Genomic DNA, 23,614 nt, shown 5'->3' on the forward strand with positions numbered 1-23,614 from the left:
TTATCACAGCATGAGGAGAGGAGAGGCAAGTCGGTGACAGTCTGACATAAGATGTCTCCGTTTTCGAGGGGAAGATGGGACTGGTACCCTGACAACTTCCCTCAGTAATGTACATCAAGAATGTTCCCTGTTGCAGGTCATCCTGCGCTCTCAGTGCCATCTAAGTGATTTCTAAAATATCCCGTCCCACCAGCCTCTAGATTTTCTGCCTGAAATAAATAACTCATTCCACTACATCTTAATTCCCACAAACTTGAGGACAGAAACTGCTTGGTTTTGCATAAAAATGTTCAGGGCTATATGGAATGGCTGCTAATGGAAATAGCTCAATCTTATGATTTGGAAAGCAGCCCTGCCACATGCCCAGGAATTCCACTGTTGGAGTTCTGTCACCTTCTGCCTGTCGGGATTGACCTCACTTTCTCTGGGACCCATCTGGGAAGCACTGGCCTGAAGGGCATGGACTGGCCCCTGGCTTCCCTTCCTTGTCCCGTTGTGGACGGCGTGGGGCAGTTGCTGGTCCAGGACGGGCTGTGGGTGGCGCCCGTGAAAGGAGTATCTGCTCTAATCCAGAGTAGCCGTGGAAGGCCTCCATCAACTCAGGGAAGCCTGGGGACAGGGCAGACTCACCCTCAGGTGGCCGTTAGGCCTGGAAAGAAGGAATGTCGGGTGGGCAGAGAACGAGGGTTTCTGAGAAGTGCGTTAGCCCAGGGCCGAGCCCAGCCTACGTGCTCAGTTCTTGGGAAGCGCGGCCCTGCTGTTCCTGCCCTTCTCCCTGTGCATTCACATCTGACGCTTCTCAGGCTTACTGGCCGGGCATGGTGAAGAGTCACAGAAAAGGAAACACCATAGGGCTTCCCAAGAGCCAGGCGCTTAGAAGTGTTTTTCTTATATTAAAACATAACATGCAGAATTCAAATCACTTAATCATTTAGTCCTCCTAACAACCCTGTGAGGTAGGCTGTTGTTATTCCCCTGGTACAGGGGAGGATGCTGAGCCGTAGCGGGGTAAGCGTCACGTCCGGGGCCCCACGCTGGTGCGCAGCTGAGCCAGGACTCCCAGCGGGCAGTTTGGCTCCACTGCCCCTCACTTTGTTCCCCTCCCACTTTCTCTGTCGGGGATCACAGTCGTGCCCGGGGACTGAAAGGAGCATCTGGTCACAAAATCACAGAAATTGGCCCTTATTTTGAATAGAAAATGATCTACTTGTTTCAACAGGTTGGAGAAGTGGGAAATGGTCTCTGAGGCCCATAAGGCAGCCTCATCTAAGGACCTGTGGGTCTGATAAAAGACCAAGCCTGGTTAAGACCCCGAACCCAAACTCTCCCTCCTGAGAACCGGACTCTTCGTGTCCTCTGCTGAGCTGGGACGCAAACCCCCTCTCCTTTCTCCCACAGTGATGGAGACGGGCACCAGGACAGTACAGACAACTGCCCCACGGTCATTAACAGCGCCCAGCTGGACACTGATAAGGATGGGATTGGTGACGAGTGTGACGACGATGATGACAACGACGGCATCCCAGACCTGGTGCCGCCTGGACCAGACAACTGCCGGCTGGTCCCCAACCCTGCCCAGGAGGACAGCAACAGTACGTGGGCTCAGCCCAGGGCTCCCCTCAGCCAGGCACGTGGTGGCCCAGCTCTGCCAGGGCAGGAGCTGCTCCGGCGCAGCCCTGGGGTGAGACCACGCGGGGCAGGGAAGCAGCCACGAGCCCCCCACCGGGGCTCGGAAAGCCGCTCCACCGTCTTGCTCGCGCCTCTCACCAGAGTCACAGAGCAGGAGCAGGAGGGAGGGGAGGGCCCCGCAGCCCTGTGTGATGCCTGATGCCTGCAGGGGCCACGCTGTTAAGGAGAGGTACGCCCAGAGCCAGAAATGAGACAGCAGAGTGGTGAGGACGGTGGTGAGCATGGAGGTGCGCTGGTGAGGCCACGCCCATCCCAGTATGCAAATTCAGATTTTAATACCATCTGCCAGCTGGACAGAAGACACTGGGTGATGTTCAGCCTAAGGATCACTGTAAATTATTCTTACAGAGATTTTGGTGACCATAACTTCCCTGCTTTTTATGCGTCATAGTCCAGAAAGTACTGTAGACATTTGCTTATGTAAGGTCAGGTTTAAGATCCACCAGTTGGTGAAACCCCTGTCCTAGAGGACAGCCAGCGTTTCCTGTCAGGTCAACTTTGAAGTGTACATTTTTTTTTTAAGATTTTTTTTTTTTTTTTTGACGTGGACCATTTTTAGTTTTGGTTTTTTGGCTGCGAGGCATATGGGATTTTAGCTCCCCGACCAGGGATCGAACCCACAACTCCTGCCTTGGAAGGTGTAGTCTTAACCACTGGACCACCAGGGAAGTCCCTTGTCAGGTCATCTTTGGACAGTTGCCCTCCACTCTGTCCCTAGGAAGTCCTTTTCATCACCTGCAGTGGGGTTCACTCACCTGCAGTGGGGTTCACCAACCCACCACGAGAACTCCGGGGCCGGCTCAGACACGGCTGATTCCAGGACTCCTCGCTCCACGCGGAGCTGGGTCTTGGGCTCTCTCTGCTCCTTGCCCAGCCCCCTCCCTGTCACGGAGGGTGTGGCTTGGAGGTAGTAGGCATTACTGAACTCCCCCCCTCCTCCTCCACCCCCGCAGGTGACGGCGTGGGGGACATCTGCGAGACAGACTTCGACCACGACCATGTCATCGATCGGATCGACGTGTGCCCGGAGAACGCAGAGGTCACCCTGACCGACTTCAGGGCCTATCAGACGGTGGTCCTGGACCCTGAAGGGGACGCCCAGATCGATCCCAATTGGGTGGTCCTGAACCAGGTGAGGGTCATGCGGTTGGCACCGGCTCAGCGTTGCCTCTCAACACAGGCCCTTCTGAGAGTAGTGGGTAAATTTTGCGGGTGCCGACCTCGAGCCAGGCACTGTTCCACGTCGTGTTTGTTCCTCTCAGCAGCCCTGTGACAGAGCTCTTTCATTAGCCTCGTTTTACAGAGGATGAGCTTAAGTGTTACAAAGCTTGAATGATTACTCAGGGTAGCACTGCAGGTAAGCAGCTAAGATTGCTGGATTTGGGACCTAGGCAGTCTGGCCCTAGAGCCGTGCTCCTAATCTCTGCAGTAGATGCTCCTGTGTGTCCTCCTCCCTGTGGCCCTAAAGAAGACAGGCACAGAGAGGCTTAGTAGGTTTTCCAGTGTCACCCAGGAGGTCACAATCATTAGAAGCATATGTTCTCTAATTAAGGGTTTATTGACTCAGCTTAAGTGACAGTTTTAGCAAAACTATTTCTACTTAGCTTTGAGGGTTTTTTGTTGTTTTTTCCTAAGTGTACGCTTTCTTTGAGCACGTAACAAGGTAGAGCAGTTCCTCAGATAATGAAATCTTTACATGGAGGTCTGAGGTTCTGGGCTTCTTTGAGATTATTCTACCGCCTCTAAGGTTAATCTTAACCTCTTCAACTCTCTCTGCAGGGCATGGAGATCGTGCAGACCATGAACAGCGATCCAGGCCTGGCAGTGGGTATGTCCAGGGCCTCATCACCACTGGTACAGAATTCACTCTTTCCAGCTACTCGTGTGGCTTGTCTGTTTTTCTCATCTATTTTGATCTTTACAGGGTACACGGCTTTTAACGGAGTGGACTTTGAAGGGACCTTCCACGTCAACACCCAGACGGACGATGACTATGCTGGCTTTATCTTCGGTTACCAAGACAGTTCCAGCTTCTACGTGGTCATGTGGAAGCAGACAGAGCAGACGTACTGGCAGGCCACCCCGTTCCGAGCTGTCGCAGAACCTGGCATTCAGCTCAAGGTACTCATCTCCCTTTCTTCTGGGCCCTTCACCCGCCTTCTAAATTCTGTGTTCGCCCATATGGCATTTATTCATCTAAGGAATTGATGCATTCCTGCCAGCATTCAAGTTAGTTAGGGAACACTGGAGCCCATCCAGGGCCTTGCCTTCACTCCTGCGTACAAGCTACATGCTTCCCCTCGGGATGACTGATGGTGAGAATGTCAGCCCCAGTAGGGCCCAAGAGGTGGGGAAGATTTGGAGGTACATCTTCAGGCACACTCTTTTGGAAACTGGCTAATGTGTTTCCTCAATGGGGCCAACTTTGTACAGGAGGGCTGGGAGGCTACCTTTGTCATTCCTGCTGGGAGGAGAGGCAGACTTCAGAGCCCTCATTGGCCAGATGTGGGGAGCAATGGCTTTTCAGCAGGAAAAGCATGGACTGGGTTAGTGGAATACTGGCCAGTGCGGATGACTGAAAGGTTGGGGGGAGCATCGCAGTAGAAATGGCACCTAAGTGTTTATGCTTTGTGTCCAGATCCAAAGCCACCAGACTGTAACCGTGAATTCCCACCCCATCACCACCCCAGGGATGCGGGGTGCAGGAAGGGTGGTCTGTGCATTCTAAGACCTCGCTCGTGTCGTTGTCCAGGCCGTTAAGTCTAAGACGGGTCCGGGGGAGCATCTCCGCAACTCCCTGTGGCACACCGGGGACACCAGCGACCAGGTCAGGCTGCTGTGGAAGGACACCAGGAACGTGGGCTGGAAGGACAAGGTGTCCTACCGCTGGTTCCTGCAGCACCGGCCCCAGGTGGGCTACATCAGGTAGGTGCAGCGCCCCCTCCTCCCCGTGCACTTGAAGTAAAGCACATCCTTCTCCTGCATCGCGGAGCCTTCGCTTCCCTGGGCAGAGGGTGCCCGAGGACACGCTGGGACCTCAGGCTCCCAGAAAAGAGGTGGGAGGACGACACCCGGCTCAGACTGATCGCCTGGATGGTAGGGCCAAACTGGGGGTAGAAGGAACTTCTGTGGGGGAGGCCTTGGCACCGGAACGGTGATTCCCCTCTGCCACGCTGACCCGTGTGAGGTGAGACGTGCACTGACTCTCCCATCCGCATCCCCGTGTGTTCCCTCTGGGCCCTGTATCATCACTTACCCACAAACATTTCACGCTGCAGTGAGTCCCTCACGGTCTGATAAACTCCACGAGCGCAGCACCCATGTCTCATTTTATCTTGGTCTCCCCAGTGCCTGACACAGTGACGGCACGTCCCACCCCTCGGCATGAACTGACCCTCATGTGAGCCGATGTAATCTGCCTTATTTCCCTGTAGGACTATTATTTAAAAAAACAAACAACTGTTCTCAGAAGCTAGGATGCCTTAGCACTACATCTTTCTTTGAAATTTAGTCGGTGTACTTTTCTCTCTCATTCCTCAAACTTACAGATCAACACCCATGCCAGCTTATGTAGCACTTTTAGGAAGGGTGCTGATTACTTTCTCCTGACCGGGGGCAAGGAGGCTGCTGAGTGGAAAAAAGCGAATCATGAGGGCTAATTCATATTTTGTCCTTCTTTGAGACATTACATCAAATGTAATCTGTCTCACAGTAAGATGATCATGTTCTCAGCCCTATTAAGCTTAATGCCCCTTTTTTATGACATATTTTGAAATGCCCCCTCTGTGTCCCAAAATGAAATCATAGAAAATATAACCTACCTGCACATATTATTTGAGAGAGTCAATCTGATCCCTAATAGAGAAATAATAATTTATAACAAAATCGTGTAAATGCTTGGACACAACCACACCCAACACAAAATGAGACAGACACTGGCACCTGTGCCTAGAATCACTGCAGAGGCAATGTCCTACTACAGATTGGTATGTTGTGGACACGACAGTGGTATTGCCAGCAGTGATGTGACTTTCTAAAATGGTGAACAGCTACAGAGAAGGACAAATATCGTATGACATCGCTTATATGTGGAACCTAAAAGGTACAAATGAACTGATTTACAAAACAGAAGTAGAGTCACAGATGTAGAAAACAATCTTATGGGGGGAAGGGATAAATTAGGAGGTTGGGATTGACATATACACACTACTGTGTATAAAATGCATAACTAATAAGGACCTACTGTATAGCACAGGGAACTCAATATTCTGTAATGGCCCATGTGGGAATAGAATCTAAAAAGGTGGATATATGTTATATGTATAACTGATTCACTTTGCTGTACAGCAGAAAGTAACACAACATTGTAAATCAACTATACTCCAGTAAAATAAGTAAATAGTGAACAGCTTAATTTTTAAACAAAACAAAGTACAGTTGACCTTTGAACAATTCAGGGGACCAGTTCCAGGACCCCGCCATGGATAAAGATCCGCAGATGCTCAAGTCCCATAGTCGGCCTTCCGTATCAGCGGCTTAGTATCTGCAGAGTCAACCACCTGTAGATCACATAGTAAAGTACTATTTGGGAAAAATCCACATATAAGTGGACGCATGCAGTTCAAGCCTATGTTGTTTAAGGGTCGACTGTACTCAGTTTCTCAATTTACCCTGGAAAATCAATACCAGTGCAAAAAATACTTGATGTTCACAAGTGAGAGAGAGTTAGGTTCTAAGACCAGATAAACAGTCTCTCCACCTACCCAGGGGTCTGGAGGAGCACCCCAAAAGTGTCTGGATGCAGGACAGGTTTTGATTTTTCTCTCCAGGGCCTGGTAAGCCACCCAGCACCCCTGGCCTCTGTCACTAAATGGCACGGTGACAGCTCAAAATGCTCCCACAAATTTCTAAAAACCCTGCTTAGGGAGTGCTGTCCCTCCCGAGGAGAATCATTGCTCTGGGATTCCACCAAATGTTATCAGTTCGACCTCGAGAAAAGCAGTGGTTTTCAAGCATGATGTCTGGACAAGGTAACTCACTGGACAGTGAAGTCACAAACTCATCAGCGAGTACCCATCGAGTTGAACTCGGTGCCCAGCATCATGCTAGGCCTTTGGAGAGACGGAAGAGGGGAGGTGTGGACAGGTGCTCCCTGACCTCATGGAGCTTCCAGTCTCGTAGGGAAAGGGGAACACAGCAGCGAGAGCGCGATCCAGGTCTGCGAAAAGTGGAGTATGAAACAAACAGAGCAAAGATGCAGGTGGATAAGAAGTGGGACCCCCTAGGTCTTATGACAGGCACTTCCCCCAACCTTGGTTTGAGACCCGCTCTGGCTGTGTTGTCCGCAGGGTGCAGTTTTATGAAGGCTCCGAGCTGGTGGCTGACTCGGGGGTCACCATAGACACCACCATGCGTGGAGGCCGGCTCGGCGTGTTCTGCTTCTCCCAGGAAAACATCATTTGGTCCAACCTCAAATATCGCTGCAATGGTAACGTACATTCTTGTTACTGCATAATATTACTACTAGAAAAAAAATCAAATAATGCCACCCTATTGTATAGCACACATCCCTTCCAGAAGCCGCAAGCTCATGCCACATATTCCAGAAACCTGAGAATCCCTGTGTAATCCAAGTAAAAGGTAGATCTCATTTTTCCTATTTGATAGATGAGGAAATTGAGCCCCAGAGAATTAAACTGCTTGGCTTAGGACGTGGGTTCACTGAGAGATTCAGGCAGGTTTAATTGACAGGCAGCCTTCATTTTCATACAGCTCACACATAATCATAAACTCAAAATCCATACTGCGTGCAAATTTTCTTTAGGCCTGTGAATGAGCACTCCTGGGCTTGAAGCCAACAATTTGCAAAGCAGCCTGCGGTAGAAGATGGCTGCCGGGGGTGTGGCGTGAGGTGGTGTCTTTGGGGGCCTGCTGGGTGGGCTGAGAGCAGCCCCTACAGGAGGCCTCCCAGCGTGAGATGCACCAGGATGCGGGCTGGAGGGAGCCCTCCTAATCCCCCCGTGCCTGTTCTCCTTTTCAGACACCATCCCAGAGGACTTCCAAGAATTTCAAACCCAGAATTTCGATCGCCTGGATAACTAAACCAAAGAAACAATCCGTGACTGCTTTTACAAACACTGAAACCACATATTTTTTAACTTCCTACAACTTTCTTTATATACACTGTGGCTTTCTTTTGCCCACCCAAATATACCAAACGTTTTATATGAATGTAGCAATAAAGAAGAGATAATTTCTAAAAACCGTGTTACCCAGACATCACTTGCACGTGGCTCAGGCTTTGATGATGTGTGTGCCGTTCTCTGTGGTGTCCACGTTCAACTTGCCAGGGGATCTTTCTTCCTCAGACGTGAGATGATTGAGCGTGTGCATCAATCAAAAGGCTCAGGCCAGAGGTCTCATCTTCCGTCTCTCCAGTTAGTTAGCTTCACACAGAAGCCTAACAAACAGTCCCGTGCTCACCTCAGCAGCCTCCTTATTCTGGGTAAGGAGCCTCAGAAACACTGCTCAGGGACACCTTTCCTATGAAGACTTTTCCTGACCCATCCTGGGGCAGATTTGTCCAGTTCCTTCTGTTACCCTTCCCACCTCACACACACCTTCTGCCCAGACTTCTATGCCAGCACTTTCAACGCGGTTATTGTGCTTATTTATATATTTGGCTCCCCCTAGTGGAATATCAGCTAATTGAGAATTAAGGACCATGTCTTAACTACAGTCTGTATAATCTGAGTGCCTGGCATGGAGTAGATACCCAGTAAATTTTTTGCTGGCTGGCTGCACGAATGCCTCTTAAGTAATAAGGACAATAGCGTATATGGATCCTGTAAGCCCTCCTACAACTCAGAAAGCTGCTCACAACATACACTCTATCTGCCGTGGTATCAGAAGCCTCGCTGTATGTACGGGACAGAAACGTGCCTGATTTTTGTACTAGCCTTTCTCCCATTCCATTTGTTAGGCAAAGATCCAGGCAAATTTTTATGAATTCCCTTAGATTTTTGGTTCAAGGAATATTGCTGGGCAGTAATATATTCTCCAAATTCTAAAATTCCTGGAAATATTTTAAATCATAAATAAAGGATAAACACTGTGACCACTGTTTTATTATGATTTCAGTAGTCAGAAAACACAGTGGCACATGCATGACCAATATGAGATGTGCAGGATTTTGGGCCACCTCTCACATGTAAAGCCTACAGATGGAGGTTGCCTCAAAAGTCAGGACTTAGACCTTCAATCAGGGTCTTCAGTGAGTGGACAGAACTTAGACCTGTCTACCAATTATTCCCTCTGCTGACACAGAGGGATCTAGTCTCGCAGGCAGATCCTGCTACAGGAGCTGCCTTCCCAGGATCTCTGGGCCATATTGCTGTCGTGACACCTGTGGTTCCACATCTACAAATCTTTCCCAGTTCCAAAAAAACCCAGGAAGGAGAAGTAAATTCATATGGTTGGAGATTGTCATCTCTCAATCTTCCCCGCTTTCCTTGCTTTTTTGTATCCCACTGAAAGGTTATTTCCTGAGCCCTGAGGGCCTCCAGGAGCCCTCTGGCCCTCCTGGTCCCCACCCACTCTGTGGTAGAGCTACATTATACCTTTATAGGTATAAAAGGTATTTCATACTACAAAATTTTAGTGCGCTTTCTCTGGAGTCCTTGGCACTTTACTAGCAATATGTGATGAAGGCTACAGATCCTCTTCTTGGGGGATTTCATTCTAATCACTGAAGTACATGCCAAACCCTGTACCTGAAATACATGCATTTATAAGAGAAAAGGGTGTTAGTTGATCAGCTCTGGATGTGAATCTGAGCTGAAGTCTTACAGTATCTCGATCTGACTTTCAGTGAGACTGGCATGCTTATCAAAACTATCCTGTGCTCCTGTATTTTCCCCTACAAGCCTCCCTGAGGCTGGTGGAAAGAGGAGGCAGCCTCCCTGCTCTTAGCTGGGCAGTTGCTCCCAAAAAGCAGTATGTCCACAGGAAAATTTCTTTAGATAATTGATACATTTTTGTCTATGACCATGATAGTACCATGGGCTCACAGGAGATTTAGAACATAATTCCATACTTTACAGAGCTTATTAACATCATATATAATAAGTTTTGTCTCCCCGAAAATCAGAGGGCAAATAGAAAAGGTAGACCCAGTGGTGTGCTTAATTAAACCAGCACATGCCAGCTCATGAGAGCTAACCAGTAAATTCTTAGGAACTTTGCGAGACAGTTCTTAAACTGTTGAAAGTGTGAAATTAGCCATGGTGGGCATATTTACACCACAGAAATTGGCAAACACTACAAATTAGATCTCCAGATTGCTGACTGCCAAACATTTACCAGCACACAACTGGGTACACTTCCTTATTCCTAGTCATTCTTCATCAATATCTTGGAAGCTGGTGTAGAAAGCTTGAAACTTTCAGAAAACTTCTTGTTCAAGAAGTAGAGAAGTACTCTTAGAAGTAAACGTAGGGAAGAAGCTCTTTGACATGGATATTGGCAGTGATTTTTTGGATATGATACCAAAAGCACAAATGACAAAAGCAAAAATCACAGAGCAGAATAAAGAAAAAAGAATGAAAAGAACTGAGGACAGTCTCAGAGACCTCTGGGACAACATTAAACGCACCAACATTTGAATTATAGGGGTCCCAGAAGAAGAGAAAAAGGGACTGAGAAAATATTTGAAGAGATTAGAGTTGAAAACTTCCCTAATATGGGAAAGGAAATAGTTAATCAAGTCCTGGAAGCACAGAGAGTCCCATACAGGATAAATCCAAGGAGAAACACGCCAAGACACATATTAATCAAACTATCAAAAATTAAATATAAAGAAAACATATTAAAAGCAGCAAGGGAGAAACAACAAATAACACACAAGGGAATCCCCATAAGGTTAACAGCTGATCTTTCAGCAGAAACCCTGCAAGCCAGAAGGGAGTGGCAGGATATACTTAGAGTGATGAAGGAGAAAAACCTACAACCAAGATTACTCTACCCAGCAAGGATCTCATTCAGATTTGATGGACAAATTAAAACCTTTACAGACAAGCAAAAGCTGAGAGAGTTCAGCACCACCAAACCAGCTTTACAACAAATACTAAAGGAACTTCTCTAGGCAAGAAACACAAGAGAAGGAAAACACCTACAATAACAAACCCAAAACATTTAAGAAAATGGGAATAGGAACATACATATCGATAATTACCTTAAATGTAAATGGATTAAATGCTCCCACCAAAAGACACAGGCTGGCTGAATGGATACAAAAACAAGACCCATATATATGCTGTCTACAAGAGACCCACTTCAGACCTAGGGACACATACAGACTGAAAGTGAGGGGATGGAAAAAGATATTCCATGCAAATGGAAATCAAAAGAAAGCTGGAGTAGCAATTCTCATATCAGACAAAATAGACTTTAAAATAAAGACTATTACAAGAGACAAAGAAGGACACTATATAATGATCAAGGGATCGATCCAAGAGGAAGGTATAACAATTGTAAATATTTATGCACCCAACATAGGAGCACCTCAATACATAAGGCAAATACTAACAGCCATAAAAGGGGAAATCGACAGCAACACAGTCATAGTAAGGGACTTTAACACCCCACTTTCACCAATGGACAGATCATCCAAAATGAAAATAAATAAGGAAACACAAGCTTTAAATGATACATTAAACAAGATGGACTTAATTGATATTTATAGGACATTCCACCCAAAAACAACAGAATACACATTTTTCTCAAGTGCTCATGGAACATTCTCCAGGATAGATCATATCTTGGGTCACAAATCAAGCCTTGGTAAATTTAAGAAAATTGAAATCGTATCAAGTATCTTTTCCGACCACAACGCTATGAGACTAGATATCAATTACAGGAAAAGATCTGTAAAAAATACAAACACATGGAGGCTACACAATACACTACTTAATAACGAAGTGATTACTGAAGAAATCAAAAAATACCTAGAAACAAATGACAATGGAGACACGACGACCCAAAACCTATGGGATGCAGCAAAAGCAGTGCTAAGAGGGAAGTTTATAGCAATACAAGCCTACCTCAAGAAACAGGAAACATCTCGAATAAACAACCTAACCTTGCACCCAAAGCAATTAGAGAAAGAAGAACAAAAAAACCCAAAGCTAGCAGAAGGAAAGAAATCATAAAGATCAGATCAGAAATAAATGAAAAAGAAATGAAGGAGACAATAGTGAAGATCAATAAAACTAAAAGCTGGTTCTTTGAGAAGATAAACAAAATTGATAAACCATTAGCCAGACTCATCAAGAGAAAAAGGGAGAAGACTCAAATCAATAGAATTAGAAATGAAAAAGAAGTAACCACTGACACTGCAGAAATACAAACGATCATGAGAGATTACTATAAGCAACTCTATGCCAATAAAATGGACAACCTGGAAGAAATGGGCAGATTCTTAGAAATGCACAAACTGCCGAGACTGCACCAGGAAGAAATAGAAAATATGAACAGACCAATCACAAGCACTGAAATTGAAACTGTGATTAAAAATCTTCCAACAAACAAAAGCCCAGGACCAGATGGCTTCACAGGCGAATTCTATCAAACATTTAGAGAAGAGCTAACACTTATCCTTCTCAAACTCTTCCAAAATATTGCAGAGGGAGGAACACTCCCCAACTCATTCTATGAGGACACCATCACCCTGATACCAAAACCAGACAAAGATGTCACAAAGAAAGAAAACTACAGGCCAATATCACTGATGAACACAGATGCAAAAATCCTCAACAAAATACTAACAAACAGAATCCAACAGCACATTAAAAGGATCATACACCATGATCAAGTGGGGTTTATTCCAGGAATGCAAGGATTCTTCAATATACGCAAATCAATCAACGTGATACATCATATTAACAAATTGAAGGAGAAAAACCATATGATCATCTCAATAGATGCAGAGAAAGCTTTTGACAAAATTCAACACCCATTTATGATAAAAGCCCTGCAGAAAGTAGGCATAGAGGGAACTTTCCTCAACATAATAAAGGCCATATATGACAAACCCACAGCCAACATCGTCCTCAATGGTGAAAAACTGAAACCATTTCCACTAAGATCAGGAACAAGACAAGGTTGCCCACTCTCACCACTATTATTCAACATAGTTTTGGAAGTGTTAGGCACAGCAATCAGAGAAGAAAAAGAAATAAAAGTAATCCAAACCAGAAAAGAAGAAGTAAAGCTGTCACTGTTTGCAGATGACATGATACTATACATAGAGAATCCTAAAGATGCTACCAGAAAACTACTAGAGCTAATCAATGAATTTGGTAAAGTAGCAGGATACAAAATTAATGCACAGAAATCTCTTGCATTCCTATACACCAATGATGAAAAATCTGAAAGTGAAATTACGAAAACACTCCCATTTACCATTGCAACAAAAAGAATAAAATATCTAGGAATAAACCTACCTGAGGAGACAAAAGACCTGTATGCAGAAAATTATAAGACACTGATGAAAGAAATTAAAGATGATACAAATAGATGGAGAGATATACCATGTTCTTGGATTGGAAGAATCAACATTGTGAAAATGACTCTACTACCCAAAGCAATCTACAGATTCAATGCAATCCCTATCAAATTACCAATGGCATTTTTTACAGAACTAGAACAAAGAATCTTAAAATTTGTATGGAAACACAAAAGACCCCGAATAGCCAAAGCAATCTTGAGAACGAAAAATGGAGCTGGAGGAATCAGGCTCCTGACTTCAGACTATATTACAAAGCTACAGTAATCAAGACAGTTTGGTACTGGCACAAAAACAGAAACATAGATCAATGGAACAGGATAGAAAGCCCAGAGATAAACCCATGCACATATGGTCAACTTATCTTTGATAAAGGAGGCAAGCATATACAGTGGAGAAAAGACAGCCTCTTCAATAAGTGGTGCTGGGAAAACTGGACAGGTACATGTAAAAGTATGAAATTAGAACACTCCCTGACACCATACACAAAAATAAACTCAGAATGGATTAAAGACCTAAGTGTAAGGGCAGACACTATCAAACTCTTAGACGAAAACATAGGCAGAACACTCTATGACATAAATCACAGCAAGATCCTTTTTGACCCACCTCCTAGAGAAATGGAAATAAAAACACAAATAAACAAATGGGACCTAATGAAACTTAAAAGCTTTTGCACAGCAAAGGAAATCATAAACAAGACCAAAAGACAACCCTCAGAATGGGAGAAAATATTTGCAAATGAAGCAACTGACAGAGGATTAATCTCCAAGATTTACAAGCAGCTCATGTAGCTCAATGACAAAAAAACAAACAACCCAATCCAAAAATGGGCAGAAGACCTAAATAGACATTTCTCCAAAGAAGATATACAGATTGCCAACAGACAGATGAAAGAATGCTCAACATCATTAATCATTAGAGAAATGCAAATCAAAACTACAATGAGATATCATCTCACATCAGTCAGAATGGCCATCATCAAAAAATCTAGAAACAATAAATGCTGGAGAGGGTGTGGAGAAAAGGAACCCTCTTGCACTATTGGTGGGAATGTAAATTGATACAGCCACTATGGAGAACAGTATGGAGATTCCTTAAAAAACTAAAAATAGAACTACCATACAACCCAGCAATCCCACTACTGGGCATATACCCTGAGAAAACCATAATTCAAGAAGAGTCATGTACTGAAATGTTCATTGCAGCTCTATTTACAATAGCCAGGACATGGAAGCAACCTAAGTGTCCATCATCAGATGAATGGATAAAGAAGATGTGGCACATATATACAATGGAATATTACTCAGCCATAAAAAGAAATGAAATGGAGGTATTTGTAGTGAGGTGGATGGAGTTAGAGTCTGTCATACAGAGTGAAGTAAGTCAGAAAGAGAAAAACAAATACAGTATGCTAACACATATATATGGAATCTAAGAGAAAAAAAAAAGGTCATGAAGAACCTAGTGGCAAGACGGGAATAAAGACAGACCTACTAGAGAATGGACTTGAGGATATGGGGAGGAGGAGGGGTAAGATGTGACAGGGTGAGAGAGTGGCATGGACATATATACACTACCAAATGTAAAATAGATAGCTTGTGGGAAGCAGCTGCATAGCACAGGGAGATCAGCTCGGTGCTTTGTGACCACCTAGAGGGGTGGGATAGGGAGGGTGGGAGGGGGGGAGACGCAAGAGGGAAGAGATATGGGAACATTTGTATATGTATAACTGATTCACTCTGTTATAAAGCAGAAACTAACACACCATTGTAAAGCAATTATACTCCAATAAAAATGTTTTAAAAAAAAAGCAAAAATCAACACATGGGACTACATCAAACTCAAAAGCTTCTGCACAGCAAAAGAAACAACTAACAAAATGAAAAGACAACCTTCAGAATGGGAGAAAATTTTTACAAACCATATATTGGATAAGGGATTAATATCTGAAATATATATTTTTAAAAACCCATACAACTCAATAACAAAAAACAAACAATCCAATTTTTAGATGGGCAGAGAACTAAACAGTTTTCCAAAGAGGACATCAAAATGGCCAACAGGCACATGAAAAGATGCTCACCATCACTAAGTATCAGGGAAATGGAAATCAAAACCACAATGGGATTCATCTCATCTATTAGAATGGCTATCATCAAGAAGACAAGAGACAAGTGCTGGCGAGGAGGTGGTGAAAAGAGAACCCTTATATACTGTTTGAATATAAATTTGTCCAGCCACTATGGAAAACAGTATGGAGTTTCCTCATAAAATTAAAAATAGATCTACCATAAGATCAGTATATACCAAAAGAAATGAAAATAGGATTGCAAAGCAATACATGCACTCCCATGTTTATTGCAGCATTATTCACAATAGCCAAGATATGGAAACAACCTAAATGCCCAATGGATGAATGGATTAAAAAAAAAAGATGTAGTCTACACACACAATGGAGTATTATTCAGGCATGAGAAAGGAGGATCTCCTGCCATTTGCGACAACATGGATGGACTTTGAGCATAGTATGCTGAGATAAGTCAGATAAAGAAAGACAACTACTGTGTGATATCACTTGTATGTGGAATCTAAAAAAGTCAAACTTTTGAAAAACAGAGTAAAATGGTGGTTACCAGAGGATGGGGAGTGAGGGGATAAGATTGCTGTTGTTTAAGGGTACGAACTTGCAATGAGAAATAAATACGTCATAGAGAGCCAATGCACGATACGGTGAATATACACGACAATATTGTACTACAATCATCAAACTTGCTGAGACTAAAACTTAATTATCCCAACCACTAAAAAGAAATGATAATTATGTAATATGATAGAGGCACCAAATATCACTGCAACAGCAATCACATTACAACATGTAAATATATCAAATTAACATGTTGTATACCCTAAATTCACACAACGTTATATATCAAATATATTCAATTTAAATAAGCAAAGAAGTGGAAGAAGCTGTGAAAATCGGGAAGCGCTTGAGAGAGGCTAGACAAAAGCCAGATACACACCATAGGAACAGACCAGCAGGTGTGGTACCCTCTTCCCCAAGTCACAGCCTGGGACTTTTGAATGTTTACACTCAACTTTATCTCAGTGACTCAAATTCCTATTAGAGTTTCATTCAGGTTAGTAAGATCCTCCTCTGAGTTTTAGTAACACCCCTAGGAGTCTGAGCAGCCATCACTCACTCACCAACGAGGATAAAGTCATCCTGTTGCCTATCCACCTCCTCACTTCTGACTGAGATCAAGGGTCCTGGGGGCATGGGAGGTGTGACTGGGCGAGAGAAGAGGCTCATCACTGTGGGAAAAAGACTGTGCCTGGGTAGACTCCCACCAGGTGTGGGGAGAGTTCTTGGGGCAGGAGGAGGGTGCTGAGGGCATCAGGAGACAGCACCAGGGCCTGGGAGCAGGTGCAAAGAGGGAGGTAGAGCACATTTTGCCTCCACCCAAGAAAGAAAGGAAGCTCTTCCCTCTCCCCTCCCAGGTTATTATTCCAGGATCTCAGAATTAATTAAAGACACAAACTACAAAATCTTAAGTTTATAAGTTCAACTTAAAACTCTTACTATACTCGGGGAAAGGGCAGGGGGGATAAATTAGGAGGTTGGGATTAACATATACACACTACTATATATATAATATATAAGCAACAAGGACCTACTGTATAGCACAGGGAACTCTGCTCAATATTCTGTGATAACCTACAAGGGAAAAGAATCTGAAAAAGAATAGATATATACATATATACACATATATGTATAACAGAATCACTGTGCTATACACCTGAAACTAACACAACATTGTAAATCAACTGTACTTCAATTTTTTAAAAATCTTACTATTCTACTATACTCTATCAATATGCAAATCTACTTAGTACTCTATAGCAAAATTTATAACCACTTTTAAGCTTTTGATTGTTTAGTCCCATTTGCAAACTTAATTAAATCTCCCTAAGCATTAAAAATTGCATTTATAAACTTAATACATTAATCTATAACATAATACTACAGTAATTTGTGATATACTATAAATTCACTATGTTTCAATTTCACTTATAAATTAAATTTTTCTGTCATTTGTCTGACAAAACCTACCTACATACTTACGTAACTCTTACAAATATAACAAACATGCATATTGTGGATCATAAGGTATCTTAACCACCTACTACTTATATATTCAACCAAACCCTCCCATACCTTTTAACTTAAAATTACAAGACTAAAATCAAATACTCAAGTTCAGTTTATTAAATGCTCTAATATGCCAAATTCTCTTAAACATTTCAAGTACTTTACATACCACATAGTCAAAGATAATTCCCAAACAACACACAAAAATATTGGGATGACCGGTTCAGCATCTCTATATTTAAGTTTTCTTAGGAATAAAAGACCCTTACCCAATAAGGAAACTATACGGTTCCAAGACATTTGGGGTGAACTCAGTGGACTGAGGTTGTTTATTAGCCAAAGTTTTGGGGCTCTGGACATCGAAGGGGATTTTTCTCATGACCCCAAAGGGAAAGCTGAGCCCTCCTACAGTCCCAATGTTATGAGGGACTCCAAGTGTATGCCCTCCAAACAGGGGCGGCTCATATCCCACTCCCCTAGATTCATGTATAAATGACCTAGTTCTCAAGTTTCCTCACCTCTAGACCAGATTCTTTTTGTGCTGGAAGAATCTACAGTAGCCATAAATTGTGTTTTCTGTGTACAAAAACTTCCCTCATAAGGAAAAAAGCAAAATCAACAAAAAACAGCCAAGTGACAACACTGATAGAATTTTTTTTTTTTTTAAATTTTGGAGGAGTCTGGGAAATGCATCCTCAACTCCAAATAAGTGGCTGACAATTGTTCTAGAGCACAGCCCATTTCTACAGTGGGGATTGTCACTCTGCAGAGGGGACTGTCACTATACCTTGGTGCAGCCCTTCCTGGCTCCAAGGCCATCAACACACAGCAGGCTGCAGCATCACCGAACGGCCTGGCGATCCTGCCACAAACCCTCTGAGGCAATGAGCTCAGGGTCCACCCTCTGCCTGAACGGAGGAACTGGGGGAAAGGGAAATATGAGCAGGAGGTGGGTCTGTGTCTCAAGGTGCTACCCTACCGCATTCTCAATGATCTCAAATGTTGGTGATCTAAAGGGTAGGATCATCTTTGGGTTTCTGGGGCCTACCTGAAAAAACAAAATAGCCACCAGGGATACGGTTTGGAAAAGTAGGACTTGATCAAGTAATGAAACTGGAGTTGGTCTAGAGGCAGAGGAGGGTGGCCAGAAGAAGAGAGAAAGGGATTCCCCAAGGCTGGTGGAGCAGAGGGGTGGTGGGGTCTGGAGTGGCGGGGTCTGCCCCACTCCCACACAGCAGGAGAAGGTGGAGGAGCCTCCAGTGGGGCCCCCGTGGGTGACTGTGGACTGGACACTTAGCCCGCACCCTGAGAGCAGAGGTGAGGGCTCTGGGTAGCCAAGACTGCAGGGGCAGACAGGCCCATTACGAGCAGCATCACTGCAGCCACCAAGAAATGGCGCCCCCATGTGGTGGAGGACCAGACGCCCGCAGGAACATCCAGTGGCTGAAGAGCAATGGTAGCGTGGGTGACCACCAAAGATAAAGCCCCCAATCTCATATTCTGAAGCCATATAAGCCCAGGGATACTGAATGGGGGCATGGGGGTGAGGGAGGAGCCCCAGGAAGAATTGACAATGGAGGTCGGCCGGATGAGTGGGCAGGAGGCCAGAGTGAGAGCAGGGGCATCTGCTGAGCCCCAACAGAGTGGAGCAGACAGAAGGAAAGTGAAGGAAGGGAGGACATGAGGGGCAGGGCCAAAGGGACCTGCACTCGGAGGAGAGAACTGGGCCACAGCGAGAGCAGGACCGCCTCCACGACCCACACTCCCAACTCCAGAAGGTGTTTCTGGAGACACTGTCCATCCAGCTCCATTCACCAGAGGCAGAAGCAGGCAGCCCCAGACCCACATGCAGAAATGGGGAGCCTGCAAAGCACGTGTACTGTTCTAAGATAAAACTCCTGAACGTGTGTTGTTTCTATAAGAAAGAGTGGAATACAAGTCAAGAAAGTGTCACACAGACCGATGAGCAGTTTAAATGGGTTCAGCAAAATATTGCCTAAGAGAAGTATAGATGAATAAATGATATAAAATGAGAGCAATTAAAATACAAACAAAACAGCTTTGATTTCAACTCCTAGTTCACACCACCAAGGCTGGACCCCAAGTCAGTTTCTTGAGCCACTACAAATCAGACTTGCACTATTCAGCTCCTACTGACTAAATTTGTTCTTAAAATTAAAAGCTGCCTGTGTTTAAACCAGGCCACATCCTTCACCTTAGAAATTCCACAAAATAGCTCCTGAGCCGAGGGGTCCAGATGGGTGGCTGGGTGGTGGAGCCGGGTCCCAACCCTGCCCTGAAGGGTAGCCCTCAGAAGTCACAGCTTCGGGAAATTGTCCAGGGACATTTTTTCCTTTCAGATCTCTTAGTTTCTTTCCTGCCTATCTCTCTTAACTCTGGTATCTTCTGAACCCTGGGAACCCTCCTATGAGAAAAAGAGAAGGTGAGTGCTGGTGAGGTTTCTCATGCTCAGTGACCGTGTGGGCTGTCACCTTAAGCACTTGGACCCTGGAAGCTCTGCACAGCTGCCAGAGTATTTTGCCATTTGTCTCTCTGTTTTCATGGGTGTAAGCAACTGTTGTGGCTCTTCCCTGAGAGCCAGAACCCCACAAGCTCTTACTTCTGCAGCTACCAGTAGCTTGTGGGTCAGCGCTTCACAGCTTAGATGCCCCATAGTGAGACCGTAAAGTAAAGAGCCAGAGGGACCTTTGAAAACATAAAACCCAAGCCTCCTATTTTACAAATGAGGGAACTGATTCACCCACTGCCCCCCATGAAATGAAAGATATTTAAGGTTTCATTTCACCAACAACTAATAACTTCTCTGATCAAGTGAACCCATCAGCCTCCATTCAATCCAAGAGATGACTTCACTGTGGCTCGTAAGAAAAGACCAATCCAATGTTTAAAACCTCTCTCATTGGAAAAAGAAGTTGAGAGTATTTCCAGGCCTGAGACATGGATATGCTAAGAAATACCCGACTCGTGCTGCACTTTACCCCAGCCTGAAGAAATGAGGTAGATTCTGTTATCCAGGATCATCTTCAGTTTGAGACACTGCATCTGCAGAGGCTCAGAGTATACTGTACTATAAGTGACCATAAAAAAAAGGCAAGAGGGGCTTCCCTGGTGGCGCAGTGGTTGAGAATCTGCCTGCTAATGCAGGGGACACGGGTTCGAGCCCTGGTCTGGGAAGATCCCACATGCCACGGAGCAGCTGGGCCCGTGAGCCACAATTGCTGAGCCTGCGCGTCTGGAGCCTGTGCCCCGTGACGGGAGGGGCCGCGATAGAGAAAGGCCCGCGCACCGCGATGAAGAGCGGTCCCCGCACCGCGATGAAGAGTGGCCCCCGCTTGCCGCAACTGGAGAAAGCCCTCGCACGAACCGAAGACCCAACACAGCCAAAAATAAATAAATAAATAAATAAATAAATAAGAAAATCCTTTAAAAAAAAAAAAAAAAAAAAAAAAAAAGGCAAGAGGTTCTATAAATTAGAAAGATGGGTTTTGCGTTGGCCTAAGGAAACCCAAAGCCTACATAAAAGGCATTGTCTCCACAAGCAAGGTGAATAACAATAGGCTGACATATATTAAATAATTGATAAAACTTCAAAAAAAAAAAAAAAAAAAAAAAAAAAGAAGTCACAGCTTCAGCTCAGAGTACTCCGAGAAAAGGATTCGTTTCAGTCCTTGATCCAAGTGGTGAACTAACACACAAGTTTCGCCTCCGTGAAGTTTAACTTGCTAAGTACTACCAAATTTATACACGATAGAGCACAGCAGGAATCACTTTCGGGAGAATGTGTGCCCACAAAAAAGACGTGCCCAGCCAAGCGTGAACATCTGCTGCCACGTTCCAGGTTCTTAACTAAATACTTGTTCATTAATGCTTATTCTATAGCATCCGCTAGAGTAAGCAGTAGCAGACATCTGAAGTCTAAGAAAGATTTATGGAAGGAAAATTTTTATCGCAAACTTCTCCATTAATTTATTTTTAATGAGTTATCCTCACAAGCCCATCCTGTTCCCCAACCCTCTCCCACCAGAATTCTGAGGATGAGAGCTCGAGAACCAACATCTCGCAAGTCCCTTCTCACCCTGTGGTTTCTGTGAGCTCCTGGAGGATGAGGACTGTGCAATATTCATCTCCATCCCTCCCCTCTCCAACCCCCCACCCCCGCCCTCATTAAAGTGTTGAATTGGAAAAGTCAACTGCATCAAGCCCAAGAGCAGTTGGCTTCAACTTCCTGTCTTTCTCCAGAGAATCCACTAGGTGGCAGCAATCCTCTAAAAATAGCCCTATTCTGAACAAACTGCTCTTTTTAATTTTTTTAGCTAAAAGACAACTCCTAAAGTTCACTGAAAGTAAAATAACAATTACTACAGTTTATTAAAAACTTACTCTACCCCTAGCACTGTTAACTGCTAATAGTTCAGTGCTTAAGAGCTCTTATTTACCAAAACATAACAACAAAACAAAAAACAAGCACCATACATGAAACATCCTAAATTTGAATTATTGCAAATTGGGCTCTGAATGATCACTGAAGCCTCATTTCCTTTGGTTTCTTTCAGGAATTGCCTAGAGAAGCCTTTTTCCATGTCCCTCAACCTAAATTCACATGATAGTCTTCTCTGTGAGCCAAGCAAAGAGCCATTCTCCATCCATTCATTATTCATTCATTCATTCACTCACTCATTCATTCATCAAACACCCAATAAGCAATTACCATGTGCCAGACACTGTGCTAGGCACTGTGAGGGCTACAAAAAAGTACACAAGTGCAGTTAGCTTCAGTCCAGGCCTCTGTATGAGTGAAAGTCATTTTCATTCTAGTACTGATCATAATTGCAAAAGTATAATTTATTTTAGAATTAGATGAACCTTAAAGCCAGTCTCTAGATTCCCTTGCTCTTAGACTATCTATAACACATTTTTCTATTGGAAGAACCCCTACTTACTTAATCCTGAGAGTTCTTAGCTCTTAGCTGGGTCAAAAGAGCCTTGTCCTAAATGTCCCACCAGGAAGGATTTTCCAGGGAGCAGAGGGCAGAGTCCCAGGCCAGGACAGGTGGCTTGACAGAAACTGACTGAGGTAAAAACTGGCCTGCAGGGTGTTTTTGTTGTCGTTTGGTTGTTTGTTGGTTTTGTTAACCCGAGCAAACATTTAAATCACGGAAGAGTTCACATAAAAATCTGGATTTCCAGCTTCCCTCAAAACATCAAAAGCTCTGGCCACACCATCTGCATTCCTGACCAAGAACCTCAGCGAGGTCTATGTCCTCCAGGTCTCCCAGGCCCCGTTCAACCCTCGGCACTCAATAGGCTCCTGCCTGGCTGCTACAGGCGACTGAGTCTGACTGAGACCCTCAACTTGCCATGTCCAAGGTACTCGGCAAGCCAGCCAGGAGTACAGAGAAGGGTTAGATGCCAGCCCTCTGGCTGATGACCTGCTAGGTACCTTGTCCCCAGTCCCACAGCTACTGAATGGCTCAACCTGGGCTCCAATCCAAGTGTCCTAAGTCCTTGTCTTAGCAGGACTCCACAAGAAACAGAAGGCTGTCAAATTCATAATTGAGAAGAGATTAATAAAGGGGCTAATTCAGAAGGTAGGGGCAGGTTTCAGGAAACCAAAAGCAAGAGTACAGTATCCCTTCCTCTGCTCCCGCCCCACTCCACCCACCAAGCAAGAGAGGGGAGCTGTTCCTGCCCCTCCCCACCTCCCTTGACAGAACTAGAGGCAAGAGTTGTCACCATTTCTGGAGAGGGTGAGGGCAGTGAGTGCAGCCAACAGGACCTTGGGTAGAGGGGCACAGCTGCACCCCACGTGTGCAAAACCCCACGTGTGCAAAACCCCACGTGTGCAAAACCCCACGCAGGAGCCAAGGAAACAAGCAGCCCACCCTCAGTCTCCTCCCCCTCCCCAATCACTCAGACTCAGCCAGAGCCAATGTGCCGGGGTGTCCACTGATGCAGAACGCCAATGCCAGCCCCTCCAGACAGAAAGCAGAGGAAGGGCAGGTGGGGAGTGGGCCCCCCTTTTGACCCAGGACAAAGAGAAGACCCCCTACTTCTACTCCACCTTAATTCAGCTCCACCACACTGCCCTCTGCCCCGGGCATCGGACCAAAATATCACACACCAACACAGACAGGGAGGAAACAGACTAACAGTAACAGCTCAACTTAGCGTTCCAGACAGCTTGT

At 44.8% G+C, this 23,614-nt stretch overlaps 1 protein-coding gene across 1 annotated transcript in view; it reads left to right on the forward strand.

Moving 5' to 3' along the window:
- The window catches only part of THBS4 (thrombospondin 4), a 50,950-nt gene extending 42,984 nt beyond the window's left edge, over window positions 1–7,966 (forward strand). The window contains exons 16-22 of the mRNA XM_007179779.3: window positions 1,399–1,592; window positions 2,643–2,821; window positions 3,469–3,517; window positions 3,614–3,810; window positions 4,442–4,614; window positions 7,038–7,177; window positions 7,730–7,966. Coding sequence (XP_007179841.1) covers window positions 1,399–1,592; window positions 2,643–2,821; window positions 3,469–3,517; window positions 3,614–3,810; window positions 4,442–4,614; window positions 7,038–7,177; window positions 7,730–7,791 — 994 coding nt within the window. The 3' untranslated portion in view covers window positions 7,792–7,966. The remainder of the gene's footprint in view (window positions 1–1,398; window positions 1,593–2,642; window positions 2,822–3,468; window positions 3,518–3,613; window positions 3,811–4,441; window positions 4,615–7,037; window positions 7,178–7,729) is intronic.
- The last annotated feature ends 15,648 nt before the right edge of the window (window positions 7,967–23,614 follow it).

The sequence above is a fragment of the Balaenoptera acutorostrata genome, chromosome 2, assembly GCF_949987535.1.
Source record: "Balaenoptera acutorostrata chromosome 2, mBalAcu1.1, whole genome shotgun sequence".
NCBI classification, from domain to species: domain Eukaryota; kingdom Metazoa; phylum Chordata; class Mammalia; order Artiodactyla; family Balaenopteridae; genus Balaenoptera; species Balaenoptera acutorostrata.